The sequence below is a fragment of the Crinia signifera genome, chromosome 5 (genome assembly GCF_055691185.1).
Source record: "Crinia signifera chromosome 5, ASM5569118v1, whole genome shotgun sequence".
Taxonomy (NCBI): Eukaryota; Metazoa; Chordata; class Amphibia; order Anura; family Myobatrachidae; genus Crinia; species Crinia signifera.
In genome coordinates this window covers 86,793,652-86,814,437 of record NC_139221.1, presented here as the reverse complement: position 1 = coordinate 86,814,437, position 20,786 = coordinate 86,793,652, and the positions used below count along the sequence as shown (strand labels likewise).

The 20,786-nt window shown below is 43.8% G+C and overlaps 1 protein-coding gene across 1 annotated transcript in view; it reads left to right on the top strand.

Moving 5' to 3' along the window:
* Nucleotides 1–20,786, top strand: part of LAMA1 (laminin subunit alpha 1) — a 167,227-nt gene that overhangs the window by 17,439 nt on the left and 129,002 nt on the right. The window contains exons 2-3 of the mRNA XM_083187610.1: nucleotides 11,218–11,388; nucleotides 14,685–14,797. Coding sequence (XP_083043736.1) covers nucleotides 11,218–11,388; nucleotides 14,685–14,797 — 284 coding nt within the window. The remainder of the gene's footprint in view (nucleotides 1–11,217; nucleotides 11,389–14,684; nucleotides 14,798–20,786) is intronic.

Sequence of the window (20,786 nt, the reverse complement as noted above, 5' to 3'; positions counted from 1 at the left end):
GATCAGACATGAGGTCTCTCCAATTGTACAATAACCAGCACTAGGCTGAACCAACAGTGGGTCTGAGTCTAACAGGGGGACACAGAGGGCAAGATGTACCAAGCTGCAAAAAGTGATAAAGTGGTAACCAGCCAATCAGTTACTATCTGTCATTTTTCAAACACAGCCTGTAACATGGCAGTTCGGAGCTGATTGGCTGGTGATTTATCACTCTCCATTTTATCACTTTTCAAGCTCAGTACATCAAGCCCAGAGTATGTTACTGACCCTATTATAGCGGGGGACACACAGTGTGGGCAACCATAATGGCAACCAGACCCAAGCTGGTCTGCCTTGGGCTATAAACCTCCCCCACTCCCCTTAACGTACACATAAATAGGCAATATTTGGAAGCTCCACCCACTCCTTCAGGGCACTACCTAAAAATCCATGATTCTCCTGCACCTTCCAGGACAGTAGGTAAGTATGGTATATTCTAGGTGGATGGGGACATATTTATAATGTTGGAATGAATCAGGTGACCGTGCTATAAAAACATAATTACATGTAATATTTCTTAACTTTTCACTATTCATTGTGTATTTGAGCTCTAATTGTTTATATAATTATCAATGCTACTTCAATGTAGCTATTTCAGAATTTACAATCCGATAATTAATAATACTAATATCTTAATACCTTTATTCCTAGATCTATAGTTAATCTTTGCTGCTTACCCAAGCATTAATACATGTTTTGTTTGGATTTACTTGCTCTCGCATAACTTCAGAACTTAGTTCCATAATTCTTTCTGTATAGCTCATTGTATTACAATCATGATAGCTGCAGAATCCCAGAATCCTTTTCCAGTCTTGTCCACGGCATACTAATGTCTGACCCCTGAAGCTCTGACTACTAAGCCAACCACATTTGGATCCTGTAGCGCAGCAGGCAGCTCCGAGACATCACCAGTTAACCCCTCTGGCATTCTATACATTCTAGCCAAGAACAACATTTTATTGTTGATTGTTCATTAACTTTCTATGTGTAGAATCAACATTCTTTGGAGTTTTTCATTTGTCTATCTAAAGTACTGTACTTTGTTTCTCAGAAAGGATAAACCATTTATCCTTGTGTACACTACAAACACATCATTCAATATAAAGGTTTAAAGACTGCATTGGTAAAGTGTATAAATATAAAGGGTTATAAGGAACATGGAAAGACCACAAAACAGATGACTGTAGTGAAGCAAATATATCTGCATGACAGGATTGTCACATCTCCTGACACAAGGCACTTAGCGCATTGTGGCTTCATGTGGAAATTGTATTTATTAAAAGTTTCATATATAGCACAGCATATTCCATTGCGCTTATGTGGGGTGATCATAAGTGTACACCTCAGCATCTGTAGATGCTGAGTTTTACAAAACTGTCACAATGCTGTCTATCTTCTGTTGCCTTCCCAATTTTTATCATGTAAAAGATGTTACGAGCTTGGAATGTACAGCTCCAAACACACTGGGTGACTTTGAGCTGAAAGCAGCTCAGTCTACTCGTCTAAGCTGCTTTCCAGCACAAAAGCCGCCCAGTGTGTTCGGGGAAGCGATGATCAATGACAGCTGATGCGCACTCCTGCATCATCGCTGGCCCGGCCACTCATCTGCTGGTGTTACCAGCAGATGAGCGGCGGAGTGGACAGCTTTCCATAGCGACCTGCTATGGAAAGTCTTCCACCCTGGGGAAAATCGTCAAAACGGGCGAAAAACTCTCAGGGTTTATGCACTGAGTGTTTTATTATCCCAGTGATTTTCCCCATCACCCCTCACCATACACGCTGGGCAAAAAGGTCCAGGATGTATGGACCTTGAGTGGAACATTAATATTATGTCTTTACTCTTTCCACCTTGTGAACTATGAACTAAGGGACTGATATACAGTGCAAGAATATGGACTGGATGTGATGGAATCCAAATCAAACTTTGACGTTTCGTTAAAATTGAACTTTTCTTTAAACCCCCTCACTGAACTTTGGCTCAGTGAAAAGGCCTTTTCAGTGAAGTACCAGGTTTCTATGATGTTTACAGTACTCCCTCCTCCCATATCCATCACCTATTTCCCTCTATCCATCACCCCACACTCACACACACACACCGTTGCATTTTTGTATCTGATTCTGCCACACCCTGTGGTCCTAATTCAGAGGTGGATAATTTGACTTTTGACTCTATGAAGCCCTTCCCTGGTGTGCAGGGGCAAGATGTCCACATTGAGCATTCGTTTGATACTATAATGACGCCTGGTCTTCAAACATCACCATCACCTCCATGTCAGAAGCAGATTTTCCATCTGAGTATGGCGTCCTATGTGAACGAAAGAGCATTTGTGTATAAAAATGACAAAACTATTGCCATAGTGTATACCATAAATTTGTATGAATATACACTGTTAGCCCCAGTGGAGCAGATACTAATGTAAAATATTGAAAATTCTCTGTATAACACATCATATTATATAATGTGCTATATAATTACCTTGTAATAAGTAATATCAAGGGAGGCTTTATTAATGTATTTTTCCTGTGGGTATCTCTTCAGTATATATTGGGTTTTGGGTTTTAATAAAATGACAAGTGGCTTTTACTTTATCACATGGTTTTTAGTTTATAGTAGAGATCTCAGCTTTGTGAACTGGTGTTTTCAGCAAAATAATGCTGCTCTTTGTAAGTTCTTAAACATTTTAAAGCTTTGATCTGAAATCTTCAGACAGATGTGCCGAATGAAGACTATAAACAAAAGTATGAAACAATAGGAAGCCTTTTATTCCTTGGGATCCTCCATACAGAAGAAGAAGCAGCGCCTGCTTACTTTTATCATTACCATCTTTTCATTTTAATTTTCCACATTATGCAAATTAGATATAACAACAGGTTTTGTTAAAAATAAAGTTTAAGTGATTGAGTGGACGTCGAGTGTAGCACGGGAATGAGTGTGTTTATGTATATTGAGATATATATGGCCTACAATTACATACAGTATGTAGCTGAATGACCCATTTCACCCATTACACCATGTTCTTTTCCATTTATTGTTGTCTAAATTGAGTTACCGGTGTTAAATAATTGTTTTAAAACTACAATAAATAATTGTATTTATTTAGTACACATTAGTAAAGTTAAGAAATACTGTATGTAGGGAGGGTAAGGCTCATACACACGGGGCAATGTGTATGTGCCTTGGTGTGCTGAGCGATCTCAGCTAGTCAGATCGCTCAGAAAACATGGCTTGCTAGATCACCCATACACACGTAGCAATGTGTGTATGGGTGATCTGTGCTAACCAGTGTTCTCTTGTTAGAACACTGGCGATCTGACTAGACCTTGACTACATGTCGTCACGATTTAGTCAGGCGATGGGTACCACGTAAAGCCATAGTTGTGGGGCATACACATGGAGCGATCTGTGGTAAATTTCTAAGCGATCTAGACAGATCGCTTAGATCAGGCATGTCCAAAGTCAGGCCCGGGGGGCAATTGCAGCCTGTGCTGTCATTTTAAGCGGCCCACAGCCTCCAGCAGGAAGCGGGCAGAGCATCAGATGTGGGAAGCACAGCACAGGACACTAAAGGTGTGGTCCAGGCGAGCGCACCTTTACCTTGCTGTCTGCTGCAGTGAGGAGGTGCCGGCTGCCACAGTCGGATGTGTTTGGCGTCCTACCCCTGCTGCTGCAATCGTATATCACCCTACTCCACAATCACAGTGACAGCAGTGTTTGGGGAGGGGGGCAGCAAGGGGGAAGCTTGCTCCCGCAACATTCAGAGCAGAGGAGGGCAGCAGCGGGAGCCCAAGCATCTCCTGTCCTTGCAGTGCCCTCTTTGCCTCTCCTTCTTCTGGCTCACACAAGGGTCTGGGAAACATACAGAGAAGGGAGGGGGCAGAGTGGGGGACATACAGTGAAGGACGGTCAGGCTGGGGGACATACAGTGAATGGAGGCAGTGATGGGCATTCAGAGAAGGGGGAGCAGGGGCAGGCTGGGGGACATACAGCGAATGGGGGCAGAGTGGGGTATATAGTGAATGGGGGTCATACAGTACAGTGCATGGGAGTCATACAGTGAAGGAGGGTCAGGCTTGGGGACATACAATGAATGGAGGCACTGATGGACATTAAGAGAAGGGGGGCAGGCTGAGGGAGTGAATGGGTGCATAGCAATGTTCCCTCTAATATTACGAAGGCTGTGTGCGGCAAAAGATTTTGGCTGTGCAACTTTGGAAGGAAATTTAAATTAATTGAGTCCACAACTGCATAAAGGGACCACTGCTGCTTTGTGCGCTCTATTGTAATGTCTGTGTGCACGCTCGTCGAGTTGTGTGTGCGCGCAAGTGCGCACAGCTTAGAGGGAACACTGGTGCATAGTGGGGAATATACAGTGAATGGGTAGGCTGGGGGACATAGAATGAATGGGGGCAGAGTGGGGGACCATTCTGAAGTGATTAATGATTCAAAGAATGTCAGGCTGAATGGTCGACCCCCACACATTTACACTTCACCAAATCTGGCCCTCATTGCAAAAAGTTTGGACACCTCTGGCTTAGATATAGGGCTAAAATTGCCCCGTGTATAGAGCAAAACATAAATCATTGAAAAATCTAAAATAGACAAGTGATTCTACTCATCTTTATTTTACTTCTCTGGGAAATGTTCAGCAAATACCCGTTTAACTTTGTGTTCTTGATTCTAATCATTAACCATTTAAAATCCCCATGGGTTAAAAGATACACCATATCTCTTCAATGGGTTTGTACATGTTTACACAAATGCCTTCTAATTAAGATAGAGGTTGTAGCCCCAGGCTGATTGTTGATTTAACGGATGATTGATGACCATTAACAAAAACTATTGAAGCATTCCATTGTATCAGTATTTTGTGGATAGGTGTTGTACATAGGCGAATCTAGAATTATAGCAATGGGTGGTCCCAGATCTAGACATAAAAGTAGGGAGACCTTTGCGTGGCAAAAAGGGGCATGACCTCATGGGAAGGCGGTGTGGCATCACAAAAAGGGGTGTGGTATTACACTTTAGACCATACACAGTAATGCCCATTACACATTTTAGCAAACTCCGTAATACCCATTACACCTAAAGCCACATGCCGTAATGCCAATCAGTGGCAAACGCAGGATTTTCAGAAGGGGGTTTCCAGAGGGGCGGAGCAAAGCACAGAGATGGACACTTAGGTGACCCAGTATATGCCGGGTCAGTTAAAGTATTATAGATAGACCAATATATATATATATATACATACAGGGGCGTCAACAGCAGTGTAGACTCCTGGGCATAGCAATGTATTGGGGCACCTACCGATCCTCCAGCATTAGGGGTGGGGGAAGCTTTGATGTCCCCGGGTGGTAGGGGGTATTATATCAACCGCTCAGCATGTAGGGCCTATATCAGTAATTTCCACTAATTACCCCTTTACTGCACAGATGGTGGGAGAATGGGGCACTGGGCTGAATGAAGGGGCCCTGATACATAACTTCCAGGGTGGTAGAGGATGTTTAATACGCAGAGGAGGGGTGTATAGTGGAGTGGGCATATTATTCATAATTTTCTGGTGGGAGACAGCTTGCTTGACTGCAGATATCTCCAGTTCCCAGAAATCCATTTATTAGATTTTAATGGATTTAAAAACTAGAGAATCCCACCTACCAAATGGTAATGGGGACTAGGGGATCAGAGTTCAGGAGGCAGAGCAATCTGCCAATGAGTATATAAAACTACATACCAGGTGTGTGGAGCTGGAGCAGTAACCAGCTGCTGGAAGGCTGATATCTCTGGTTATGGGCACAGTAGAGACAAGCTACTAGTGTCCACCAATGGGGGAGAGTCCCAGCTTTTGGAATATACCCTCAGAGAAACTCTGAGTCAGATAGAACCTGAAATATCTGACTTGGAAGAGCAATTAACAGGCTTGGATGGGGACCACTGCTTTGAATTCAGATATCTTCGGTTCCCAAGTGCCGATTTTTTAAATTCTTGTACCCATGGAAAGAGGGGACCCTCAGCTTTCAGCCTATGGCCCTTAGACTCCTGGGGGGGTTTCTGGGTACCCAGAAACCCCCCCTGCGTGCGCTACTGCCAATTACACATAAGGCCTCACACCATAATGCTCACACATTGTGCCACACATCATGATGCCCATTACATACTATGTAACAAACCGTAAGGCCCATTACATATTTGCCACATAAGTGCTGCTTACCTACGTGCTCATTGCTAGGGAGTTCTTGCTTGATGGCACTATAGTACCCATTACACATGATGCCGCACACCATATTACCCATTACACATGATGCCGCTCACCATAGTACCCATTACGCATGATGCCGCGCACCATAGTACCCATTACACATGATGCTGCACAAATAATGCCGCTTACACATGATGCTGCACACCGTAATGCCCCTTACTCATTAAGCCACACATTATGCGTAATGCCCCCACATACCGCCACTTGTAGTGTCCCTTAAGCAATGCTCCCAAAAGTGCCACTTACTGTAAATTTGGTACTTGTGTATTATAACGGCACCCATCAAATTACAATTAAGAAATAAAAAAAACGTTTAACCTCAATATCCCTGGAACCAATTAACCCATATGGATCCAGCCTGGTATCAGATTGAAGGCCCAGCGATTTGGGTTCGACTGAGATCAACCTCAAGCTTCAGTGATGCTGAAGGGGAAACTGGCAGCTATTGAACTGGTTGGGGGTCAGAATTAGCGGGTCCCATGTTATCCTATAGGGAAAACATTCCAGCTTTGCCTGCCCGTATCTCCGGTTCACAGGGGGCTAGAGACACGGGGCTGGGCTCGTTGGAAAGCCCCATCCCTCAGCTAATGGGGCTAAAGGGGATAATGGGTGGTCCTGTGCACACCCGGACCACCCCCTAGATTCGCCTACGGTGTTGTATCAGAATGATGAGTCGTTATAAAATAAAAGGACCATTTAAATTAAAATTCTGTGTTGTATTGCTAAAAAAAAGAAAAAATGCATCTCTTATTTGCTAGAAGTTATTTATGCAAGATGTTTTTCCAACATTTGCATTTATTTTACATATGGGTTGTTGCAGGAAGATCATTTGGTTAAAATATATATCTAATTTGCAAGCAGTTGTTTGCCAAATTAGAATTATATTACATTTTAAAAAGATAAAACTAATTGACATGTTTTGTGAATGTACAGAGCTATTGGAGGTACTAAGCACAGAAATGAATGATTGCATGCATTAAGGACAATACAAACAGTATATAATAGTCAGCTACTTCACATAACTTTCTACAGCAAACTAAAACATCTCACAGGAAGACATAAATACAGAGACTAGGAAAGTAAACATCCTGTGCCATTTTTCTTGGTAACCCAGCCATGGATGCCTCCAGGAGGTGCTCCCAGATGTCTGGTGGTGTTTCTGAATCCCACTCATTTCCTGTTCAGTAAAAGGAGTCTTATTCTCGTCCAGGTGTTTTCAGGCGAACACTATTTTTGCACTGCCCGTTAAACAAAAAACAGTGGCTCCTCCGTGCCTGTTGTTCCACTTCTTTCCCTGTTGATGAGCCCTCATCAAATACAGAGGACAAAGAATGACTTTTGATTTAACAAGTTGTAACCCATGTTGTGGGACAGCACGAAGAGTCCAGATAATACAGATCGGAAAAAATCAAACAGATGGGAATATATTTACACTAAAAGCAAACAGAAGGGTGACTGCTAACAGAATTTGTGAAGGAAGGACAATGAACATAATTAACAGTTCTTTAGCCATAAGCAAACATTCCTTGGGGCCTGTTTATCTAGCGGTAAGTCTTGGGGAAATGATAAATAGTCCCTTTGTCTCACAGGGTATTTCCCTGTAGTTTTGAGTTTAGATACCTACACATGGGGCAATTTCAGGGCATTTTCTAAGTTATCTCACTAGATCGCTTAGAAAATGCCCCTACAAAGCTCTCTGGACCCTATTCAGGTCCATTTGCAGTGGCCCGTTCGTTCGCACAGGGCCAATGTTTTCTCAATGTGCATGCGAATTTCTGCACATGTGCATACGCTGGGTGCGTGCGGACACAGGTGGAGGCATGCAGGGGTACTTGCCCATGGATTTCTCTGTGCTATGCAAAGCCACCCTCCCCCCACTGACAGCGCTGGGCAAGGGGAAAGCGGCTCAGTGTGTATGCACTGAGCGGCTTTCCCTCCCAGCAATAAAAACGATCTTCGCTGTCCTTACACGCTGGAGATAGTCACCCAGTATGTGTATACAAAGAGTATACAAGTGGCATCATTTTGGGGTGTGGGTAGGACCCAAGTGTCACCCTCTGAGGGGAGACACCAAAGTGTAGACTCCTCAGTGACAGGGAGCTAGGTGTGGCACTGTAACATTACATACAGCACTGGAATGTTTTTGCTTGAAGAATAACATTGATGGCACTTGACTCCGTGTGATGAATATTGGTGGATCGTGATATTTAAAAATAAAAGAAAAAAGAACGTGTCAATTTATTTTCAGATAATTAAATTAATCAAAAAGTGATGGGAGAAGCACAATGGTGGCGTACCAAACTCACAAAATTAGATAGTGAGATCCCGTGCATCCAGGTTTCTTTAAAGGGTCACGTCTGTGTAGACATGGGGATGTGAATAGATAGCATACCATACTCACTTAGGAATAGATAAAAAGACTCCTATAAAGGTTTCTTTGGATCTGTCAAATTTCTTTGAATTTCATACACCAATCTCCATATGGCAACGTTTAGATACTGAAAAGCAAAAACAATGTGTAAGTCCTCAAAAATTCAGGAGTGCACAAATATTCAAGGGTACATGGGAAACCTCTATATCGTACCAAACTCACAGGAGATTGTAAAACACAGTGTATAAAAAAGGTTTCTTTATGGGATGTCACCTTAAGTGGAAAGCTCTTAGTGTGGCAGTGCGTATCGTTACTTACAGCACGACTTTCTTTATCATTCCTCATTTGTACTCCTCCATATTAGATGAACTCGCAAATGGGGTAGTATATAAATAAGAGGGAACCGTCTTAGTCTCACACTAATTTAGTCCAATAAAAAAAACACAAAATGTAAAAACATGAATAAAAATACACAATACCTGAGAAGTGGCCGGGAGTGGACAAGGCCACAACCCAGGTAGAAAAGCTCAGTCACTGATGGCCAACGAGTTTCGACAGCGACCTGCTGTCTTTTTCAAGGCTACAGAGTGACTGAACCTGCGGCCGTCTGTATACCCTGCTGGATAAGCTATTTCCGGATCACGACTTTCATTTCCGGTTTCCATAAAATTAGTAAAATACTCCATTTAGGAGTCCAAATAAAAGACAGCAGGTCGCTGTCGAAACGCATTGGCCATCAGAGTGACTGAGCTTTTCTACCTGGGTTGTGGCCTTGTCACAGGGCATATGCAGCGCTCCCGCCATCGGTATCAGCCCTGTCATGCGTTATGTAGGAAATTGGAACACAATGGGGCAGATGTATTAAACCTGGTGATAAAATGGAGAAAAAGTAGAGAAAAAGAGGAAGGAGATAACGCACCAGCCAATCAGCTATGTTTAAAAACTTACAATTCTGAGTTGATTGGCTGGTGCGTTATCACCTTCCACTTTATCTCCACTTTTTCTCCATCATTTCACCAGGCTTAATACATCTGCCCCAACGTAAGAGATTTCAATTTCCCATTTGTTGTTCCTCACTCAAGTTTACTGAAAACTTGTTGCGAAATTGGTTTTCCATTTTAACTGATTTAAATCAAATTGGGCACAAATCATCCTTTTTATTTATCTAGCCATCCTATTTCATTAGACTGGAGTCAATGGGCTAACATATTTGTTTTGCTCCACACTGCCTGTCTGTCTGCCTGCCTGTCTGTCTGTCTAGTTTGTGCTCTAGTTACAGAAGCAGTTCCGGTGCCAAAAACAGCTTTTGGATTCTGTTATCTGTGTTCATGTTTCAAGAGCTCAGAAATTGCCAGTCTTGCAAATTCCTCTTATTATTTTGAACAGCTCTGTCTGCTGGGTTATGTCTGTGTCTGTGTCTAGTCCAGCGATGCCCTGATATCTTATCTCTAGTGCTTATTGTCATATTTCAGTTGTTTTGTCTGCAGAGACCATTCAGTGTATTGTTTTTTTCAGATCCCTGCTTACTTAATGTTTAGTTTTCATTTTAATTATGTCATCATTTCTTACTGTATGTTTCTTATATAAAATTTATGTTGCATTTAAATTAATTTGTGATCTTGACAAATTAAAAAAAGTGATTTAATGTTTGAAACCATCATTATTATATTTAGTATATATTTATTATTATAAATAAGTTTCAAATACAGTATATGGTATAATGAAATAATTACCAAGATGAATAGCTACTGTACTGTAATAAGAACAGTCATTTAAAGGGTACTGGTTTCCTAGCACGGCGCCCGTCTCATTGATTGTATGCCTTAAGTTTAAGGTACTTAAGGCATACAATCAACGCGATGGACCCGATTTTTTAATCTCATGGATCTTATGCATCCATAAGATGCATGAGATCCATGAGATCCAAAATCGTGAGCCCCCAATAACCATTGTTAACGCCACCAGCACTATCAACGCCAACCCTAAGCGTGGCGAGCGCAGCGACCCCGCGAGGGGCGGTGGTGCGCGTCCTCCGACCTTTTCATACCCCCACTATCCACGTTGGCGTGGAGCTGATTTTATATAGTGTGGCGAGCGCAGCGAGCCACCGAGCCCGAATCGTGGCGAGCCCCGCGAGGGGACACGGACTACTTTACATGTATTCGGGTTGGCGTCAATAGTGGGGTGGCGTTAACAATGGGGGGGCCATTTCACCCATGAGGGGGGGTTAGCAATTAAAATTGGGGTATTGGGGCCTTTTTACATTGATTCCAATGTAAAAATCTCGTAGATTACGTCGATTGCATCATCTCATGCATCTTATGCCGTACAAACACATAAGATGCATGAGATGCTTGCAATGTAAAAATCTCGTCAATCTCGTCGATCGCGTCGATTGCATCATCTCATGCATCTTATGCCGCACAAACACATAAGATGCATGAGATGCTTGATATATCAGCCCCACACATACAATCTAGATCGTGGGCGCCGTGCTAGGAAAGCAGTACCATTTATTGTTTGTCAAATTTAATATTGTATCTTTCTGTTTAGGCTTGTTCCCCGCTATATTAAACCTTGCCAGCAATTCAGAAATCACCTCCAATGCTACATGTGGGGAAATGGGACCAGAGATGTATTGCAAACTGGTCGAACATGTGCCGGGAAGAATCGTACGAAATCCACAATGTCCTACCTGTGACCAGAACAGCGTTAATCCAAAAGGTAAATTGTCCTAATTTACGGATAGATAGATCGATAGATACATAGATAGAGAGAGAGGGATAGATAGAGGTGGGGTATTTAATTTGTGTCGATACTTTCTGGCGAGAAATATCGGCACTCATCTATTCAATGCTATCGTTAATGATAGTATTGAAGGCTGTCAGATCCGACTTTTTTTAAAGTCGGATCTGTTTTGTTGGATACGGCTGTGGATTGTCAAACCTATTTTTTTTTCTTTTTATAATCCGCGTCCGTTTTCCCTGATCCACGGATTTTCCGATAGCCGGAACATTGTATTTCAACTGTTGAGTTATACCCCTTTCACACCAGCCTAAATTCCCGGGTTGGGCCCAAGCAGGGTTGTTCCCGAGTTCAACGGTGTGAAAGGGGCAGGGGGTACTCACCCGGGTTGACGGTCCTCGGTGTGTTGTCAGGCCGGGGATCCACACAGGCGGCGGGAGCAGATGACAGGACAGGCCGCGTATGTAGATGATGCAGCTCTCCGGCGCCCTCACTGCGGCCGGAGAGCTGCTTCATGTGCGCCCGCAGCCTGTGTGGATCCCCGACCTGCACCGAGGACCAGCAACCGGAGGGGAGTACTCTCCACCTCCTGCCCGCCTCCGCCCACCATTCCGCCCACATCCCACCGCCTGCCCACCTCCTCCACACCAGAAAATGCAGGGACTTTTCTGGTGTGAAAGGGGCCAACCCAGGAATGCCCTGGCATGATCCCTGGGCCATATTCCCGGGTCGGTCCTTGCATTTTCTGGTGTGAAAGGGGTATTCCAGGATTCCAACTGTTAGGACGTTTCGACAGTCAAGATCCCTAATTGAATACTATTGAATCAATTATTCCTACCTACATTTACTATTTTGATCTAATATATGCTTACAACTATATTAAAAATTATTTATTATTTATTACCAGTTATTTATATAGCGCCCACATATTTGGCAGCGCTTTACAGAGAATATTTGAAAAAATTTATATAAATAGAAATAAAGGTACTTGTTTCCTATCTGGGCGCCCAGGTTTTCTACGTACGGCACCGTAATGAAATCGGATCGCATCGCATCGGATTCGGTACTCGATGATGTACGATGGTATACGATGCGATGCGATTCGATTCGATTTCCCATAGGAAACAATGTGAAATGGCTCAATTTAGCCAAATTATCATAGGAACAATAGTAAATGGGCCAAAAACACCCCTGAACATTGAAATGTCCCCCCAAAAGTAGTTGACGCCACCCCGCCATCAACGTGAACCCGAAGCGTGGCGAGCGCAGCGAGCCCGCGAGGGGCGGCGGTACGCGTCCTCCGACCTTTTCATGCCCTACTATCCACTAGGGCGTGGAGTGAGAATAGAATAGTGTGGCGAGCGCAGCGAGCCACCGAGCCCGAAGCGTGGCGAGCGCACGCGGATACCTTCACAGTTATACGCGTCCCCTCGCGGGCTTCCCAGGTGTCCATGGCGACGCGGACACCTGGGAAGCCCGCGAAGGGACGCGTTTACCTGTGAAGGTATCCGCGTCTTCTCGCCACGCTTCGGGCTCGGTGGCTCGCTGCGCTTGCCACACTATTCTATTCTCACTCCACGCCCTAGTGGATAGTATCGAATCGGATCGCATCGCATCGTTCAATATCGTGTATGTGTATTTGTGGTATCCGATGCGATGCGATCCGATTTTTATACGGAGAATAGCATGGTGCGCAATTAACTTAGCGGGCGCCCAGATAGGAAACAAGTACCGAAATAAATTAGATTCCAAGTCTATTAAATATTTTCTAACATAAAATCTCAGGTGTAGATAATGCAATTTTATCCAAACACCAAAAAAATTATTACACAACCTATTCATTTTGTTTATGTTTATATTATTTTTCTACGTTTTTTTAGATGTGTATAGTTATATTTCTTATGTTGTTTATTAAGTGTTTCCGGTAATAAAAGGAGCCTTATTTAATTATCTTTATTTCTGATAAACTGATAAAATATAAAATTTTCACACATGGTTGTCAATAGTTACTTTAGTACATAAGCAAGTTATATTTACATTTTGGTGTTTTTTCAGTCAGAGAAGCCTATTTAATGACTGTGGGTCATAGTTATAATCCAAAACACATGTTGTTACCTAATACTGCTGATCACCTCTATGGGGGAATTCAAGTGTTTTGCATGCCGTACAGCCTCCAGCGCTGAAATTACTGTTATGTTGTTCTATCATTTGGATGGGCTGGTAACTAGTGTTATAATATATGCTCATTTCTTTTATATTATGATAAGGTATGACTCCCTAATAACAGTGATTTAAAAGGATAAAAGATGAACTGAAGTAATATATAGGTAGTTAGGTCAGGCGTGATGTACCAATTTTATCAACCTTCTCCTAGCCTTATGGTATTATCCAGCACCTTATCTATCTATATATACCCTATATAAATATATATATATATGAACCAATGATGTCCGGCACTCCTCGCACTCCTGCTGGTATTTGCACGGGTGCCTACCAAGGTGGGGGATCCACCACATATACAGTGCAAAAATCAGGCGTCACTCCGGGGCTTATGTGAACCAAATATTTAATGTGAGGCGGTCAACGCCGTTTCGGGTGTTACCCCGTCGTCAGGACCAAAGCTCAAACAATGTGACAAACCAAAGTGCAGTGCTTAAATAACAAACTTACATTTAGATGACCCTCTGATCTGTTCCATCACCCAGCCGGGGCTGCCGCTTGCAGCCGTAAGCTGATGCACTTTGGTTTGTCACATTGTTTGAGCTTTGGTCCTGACGACGGGGTAACACCCGAAACAGCGTTGACCGCCTCACATTAAATATTTGGTTCACATAAGCCCCGGAGTGACGCCTGATTTTTGCACTGATATATATATATATATATATATATATATACAGCAAATGGTGCCCCGGCTCAACTGGTTCCCCCACGGGGATACAGCGCTCAGGTGCCCTCCCAACCGGACACGTCCATACACACACGACAATAACTGGGCGTCACTCAGAGTCTTGTAATCAGCAAAAACGTGTATTCATATTCAGTACACAGTGATACATCTACGTTTCGGGGACGTGCTCCCCTTCGTCACGAAACGTAGATGTATCACTGTGTACTGAATACACGTTTTTCCTGATTACAAGACTCTGAGTGACGCCCAGTTATTGTTGTGTGTATATATATATATATATATATATATATTTGGTAATATAGTAATTTGTTCCTCCTGTTGTTTTACATACATGTTTCTAAAAATAACATGTTTTCTGATTTTCAAGAACGGCACCCAATCACCAACGCTATTGATGGCACTAACGAATGGTGGCAGAGTCCCAGTATTCAGAACGGGAGGTTGTACCACTGGGTCACCATAACTCTGGATTTAAAACAAGTAATTATACCACTGTTTTTGAAATGTAATACTCATCAACTATCATTATGTTTTTCTCTCAGCAAGGGCTTGGCCCCACAAGAGATCAAGGTGGAGATTTATCACACTTTAGAGATAAACAGTGGAGAGAGATTAAGGGGCTATACTAATGTGGCCCACACACGGGCAATATCAGGGCATTTGCTTAGTGCTCTCACTAGATCGCTTTGAAAATGCCCATACATCGCTCCGTGAGTAGGGACCATAGTGATAGCGATGCGCAACCCAATGATGCCTCCTGCGGCATTCAGCTACTGGCACAGAGGAGGAGCCCTCAGTGCAGGCACCAGTCTCCAGGGATGCTGCCCATGCCTCCAGACTGATATAATCAGGATTCCCCATGAGACCACGCCCATATTAAGTTACCAAACCCCTTTTTAGACACACACCTCCAGCGTGCGTGCTGAGGGTATACAGAGAGTACACAGGGTGTCACCAGACCAAATTATGCCTCTGCTTACAGATAAATAAATTTGAGCCTCCTTATTTTTGGGGTTAAATGTGGTCCTTGTCCTAGTTTATGGTTCTTATGCTGGCCACACATCAGACCAACTTTCCTCCAACCATCCAACTAGTTACTTGGTTGGGCTGAAAATCTGGTACTGGATGGGGGCAAATGCCAATAAGCAATTCGCTCACAAACGCAGGAGAATGGACAAAAACATTCAATAAAATTGTTTAAATCAAATAGGTCCAACTACAGTACATTGTCTGAGTGACAGCTGTTGTCTATTTTCAGATTTGGGAAACAAATGACTTAATTACAAATTACATTTGCTCCTATCCAGTACCAGGTTTTTATTCCATCCGAGCAACGAGTTGGATGGTTGGAGGAAAGTTGGTCTGATGTGTGGCCAGCATTCGTATCTCCCTTAATGTATAATTTACAGTCTGGGTTAAATACAATGTTAATCATAAGTCTAATAAAATATAAATAATATGAATAAAGTCCTAGTGGCAATGTACTTCTCAGTCTTGGGTGTTGAAAGTGTTTTTGCCATTATTTGTTTAATTTAACAATGATCCAAAATATCCACGAGAAGGTAATTATAAGTGTGTTAAATGATATCATAGCATTTCGTTTAATGGTCTATTTCTAGCATTTCCTGGAAGAAAAGTGACTCTCAGTTAATTTTCTTAGCTGATGTGGTCATTAATGTCACATGAGTTTAACATGCCTGGGAGAGAGTGTTACCAGCTGGAAAATAGGTTAAATGGGAGAGATTTTGAAATCTCCACAAGGTGCATAGTTACTCTGTAATTATAGCAGATGATTTGCTAGCTCTCTTTCTAGGGCCAGAAGGCATTTAGTTTTTCAAAAAGTTCAGTAACTTTATCACATCACTCAACAGACCGATTAAAGATTTGTCACACTGCTGTGAGAACACAGGTGATGCACCTTCTGTTTCATATTGTGGTAATAGTCTAGGTACAGCAGCTTTGTTTATACGGAAACATACCTGCAAAGACTTCAAGTATATGATAAGGAAAAAGAGTTTAATATGGAATATTGATCTTTTAATATAAAGGTAGTTCTAAACAATTCCTAACTTGCAAGGCTGCTTTGATGTAAACAGTGTTGTTTGAACTACACTGTATCATATGTATAAGGAGTGTAGGGATTGTACCAACTGGACTAGCATTTACTTATTGGACTAAAAGTTGTTGATCAATGGAATTTACGCATTCAAGCTGAATTATCTAACTGCTAAGTAAAGCGCAACGGAATTTGCTGCGCTATATAAAGAACTGTTAATCATACTTGCCTACCTGACCCTCTCCATGCGGGAGAAAATGCTCTGTTTCTGGACTTCCCTGGTAATGTATGATTGCCATCACATGTGGGGAGCTAGGTAAAGGTGTTTCACCACAGGTGCTGGCAATCATACATTACCAGGGAAGTCCAGGAACAGAGCATTTTCTCCCACATGGAGAGGGTCAGGTAGGCAAGTATGCTGTTAATAAATAAAAGCAGGGTTGCCTACCTGACCCACTTATGGTGAAACACCATTCTTATCAATTACCTAGCTCCCCACAGGTGATGGCAATCATACATTACCAGGGAAGTCCAGCAACAGAGCATTTTCTCCCTGAAGGAGAGGGTCAGGTAGGCAACCCTGAGATATATAACTGTGTAACATCCATTCACATGCTCTGCTTGCGAATCCCGCTTGCGAATGGGTGGTGGCAACCAATCATTCGCAAGGCTGGGTTTGGTGGACTCGCAAGGCTGCGAATTCGAAGCCTTGCGAATCAACCAGAATAACCGCCATTGTGTACCCAGTGATCGCATATCATTTTAAACGCGTATGTGCCTGTGGTTGTATCTGCAGACAACCAGAAGGGCTGTTTAACATGCAGGGAGGCTAGATGTACAGATGGAGCCCCTCTCATTCTTGCTTGGCTCTTGCCAAAATGTCCGATCTGGCGAGAGCCTGCAGAGAAGGACTCCATCAGACTGGGACGCGTGTGCGTCTTACGCACACGCGCGTCCCAGTCTGTCGGCGGCTGGGCGGAGGGACCCTGCCCATCTCTGCTTCAGGAAGACGGGCAGGGTTAGGAAGGGGGGGGGTCGGATGGCTGGTGGGGGCTGGCGATGGAAGCGCCAGCCCCAGCAATAACGAGCGTCGCTCCATCGGTAGGTAGACACATCTGTATAAATATAGTTGTGCATTTCAGGTTGAAGCAAAATGCTCTTACCAAAAATCCATCTTACAAACCAATACAGATACAGTGATCTTGGTTGCACACAGTGATCTTGGTTGCACACAGTAATCTTGGTTGCACACAGTGATCTTGGTTGAACAATAACTGTTTTTTCTGTTTGCTTTAATTTAAATGCTTATGATCAATGAACTGTGAATTCATTGTAAAGTGCAGTAATAGTACAGTGAGTCATTTAACCACAGCCAGATCATTTTCTAACAGCAACTACATTTGGTTGTTGGTTACTGTTTAACCAGCCTCTTCACATTTACATTTTAATCTCAGAGGATGAATTTTGCAAAAGCAATTACAGTAAAATGGACTTGACCTTGGAAAGTGAGCGGCTAAGGAAAAAGTGGTAAATGTACACCCCTAACTCAATTCTGTGCACCCAACCTTTGATTTTTATATTTGTTTTTTTGTATTTGTACGGATAAAGCTTGTCACACACATCTGGTGTACTACACATGTTTATTGGTAAAGAAACTAATACCACAACTCACAAGGGCCGCTGAGTGATCCTTGTATAAAGTGATGTGGAGGCCTCTCTATTGCAGTATGCAGCTTTCATGTGGTAATGAGTCCTGCGGGCTTTCTTTGCGCTGTGGTTTTGACTCATTGTGTTAAGCAAACAGCGAGTTGATGCCTTAGGGACAATGGTCATAGGGGCCCCAGGGGCTTCCCCAGATCTCCGAGAGAAGGAACTCTCCTCAGAACTTCTTGGCTAAAGGAGATGAATGTGTTACTAATAGTTGGACTGTATTACAACTACTGCTTCTGGTAGACAGTTTCAGCGTGAATGCTATTCTAATGATCTTCACATTCAGATTCACAATGGACATTGGGTCGATTCAGACCTGATCGCCCAGAAATTCAAAACAGCCAGCGTTCAGTTAAGCTGCCGCCCCACTAGAGTAAAAGCCTGTCTTGAAAATGATTGTGGTCACTGTGCGTGCGCTGGACACCCTTTATCACAGGCTCAGAGTAGCCAGACACTAATGCTGGCCACACATCAGACCAAATTTCATCCAACCATCCAACTAGTTGGTTGGATGGAATAAAAATCTGGTACTGGATGGGGGCAAATGACAAAGAACAATTGGCTCACAAACCCAGGAAAATGGACAAAAACATTCAGTGAAATTATTTAAATCAAACAGATCAAACTACATTACTTTGTCTGAGTGACAGGTTTTGTCCGTTTCCAGATTTTTGGAGCAAATTACTGAATTACAAATTACATTTGCTTCCATCCAGTACCAGATTTTTATTCCATCCAACCAACTAGTTGGATGGTTGGATGAAAGTTGGTCTGATGTGTGGCCAGCAATGGAAAAAGGCATATCATATTAAAGCGCTGCGGAATCTGTGTAAGAAACTGCTAATAAATAAATAAATAATAAATATCAGGTCCTGAGCTGATGTCACACACCCTCCCCTAAAATGCTCAGGCACGCCTAGCATTTTCCCAGACACTCCCTGCGTTTTCTTAGCACTACTAAATGGCCGGTTTCCACGCTCAGACGCCTACTCCCTGTCAATAACCTTGCGAATCTGTGCCATCTACCCAGCACTACAGCAGGGCAGTGGACCAGCACCAATACCCCCCCCCCCCCCAAATATGTGTGGTCATGATACCATGTAATGTGTGGCTCTTGGCAGCTTGTCTCCTCTTGGGGCTCCTTCTCCATTCTTAAGTTATTCCTTCCTGAGTTATCTTCTTTCATACTCTCCCAGCATACTCAACTTATATGTCTTTGTTAAGGTGGCCATACACTTATGGCTGATTTCACCTGATTCCGACAGATCGGGCCAAAGAATTGGGTGAAAAGTGGGTAAATCGCATGTGTTTGACATAGGTTCGGAACCGATGCGTGGCTTCGTGCGCATCGGATCTGGAGATTGAACCTCTTGCACATAGGATAAATCGGAATCGCAACTGTCAGTGCACAATATGGCTGCATCCGATTAATCACATCCGATTTCCCTTGAACTTCCCCGGCAGCTCCCTGGAGTCCTTCCGTGTTATTTTTACATGCGATAAATCACATCAAGTGCCACACCGGATGGAAGTTCCCCCAACGAGCTGCCGGGAAGTTCAAGAGAAATTGGGAAATGTTATTTTCCACCCTCTATTAGTGACTTTTTGGTCTCCCAATATACTCATCCTGTCCATCTATGTTAGCAGTGGTGGAACTCTGGAAGACAACTTAGGCTGAAAAGGCGCCTTGCTTTCACAATTCTGGCCAGCTCAGTGAGCAAGAGCCTCCCCCCCCTCCATCCCACTGTCACTCACCGTGGATCGGCGGATCGCAGGCGGTGATAGACAGCTGCCGGCGCTTCAGAGCTAGCGACTGTTGAGCAGCCCCAGTCTCCATGGTGGGAGGAAGGGTAGGGAAGGAGCGGACGAGAGGTCTGGAAGGCAGCAGAGGCACTGCAGGTCCTGCGGCTTCCGGCACTGCGGCTCCAGTGGTGCCGCTAAGGTTAGGGGGCTGCTGGCGGCCAGGAGTTATGCATGCAGGTTACATACCTGATCCCCCTTTCTCATCCCTTTGTGCCTGAACCCCCCCCCACCTTCTCTGCCTCACCCTTTCTCTATATGCCTGACTTCTTACCCCTCTCTCTCTGCTTTAACCCCTCTCTCTTCCCGAATCCCCTCTCTCACCCTTTTCTCTCTGCCTGACACCCCCCTCTATCTCTGCCTGACTCCCCCCCCCTCTCTCTCTCTTTGCCTGAACTCCTCTCACCCTTTGCCTGACTCCCCTCTCTCTGCCTGACACCCCCCCTCTCTCTCTCTGCTTGACCCCCCTCTTACCCCTCTCTCTGGCTGAACCCCCTCTCTCTCTCCTTCTGGCTGACCCCCAACTCACTATCTCTCTCTTCCCGACCCCACTCTCCATCACTCATCTCTCTTTTTGTCTGACCCCCTCCCCCTGTCTCTCTACCTGACCCCCCTTTGTCCCTACCTGATCCCTCTCTCACCCCTCTAGCTTGGCCTGAACTCACCTCTTTCTCTCTGTATCTGACCCCCCTCTTTCTTACCCCCCTCTCTCTCTATTCCTTACAACATCTCAACCCTCTCTCTATCACTGACACCATCTCTCACCCCCTCCTTTCTTTCTTCCCTCTTTCTCACCCCCCCCCCCCCCTCCTTTTTTTCTTCCCTCTCTCTCTCCCCCCTCTTACCATCTGACTCTCTCTCTCGGATGGTCATACAGTACTGCTGCAATACATCTCAGTAGTG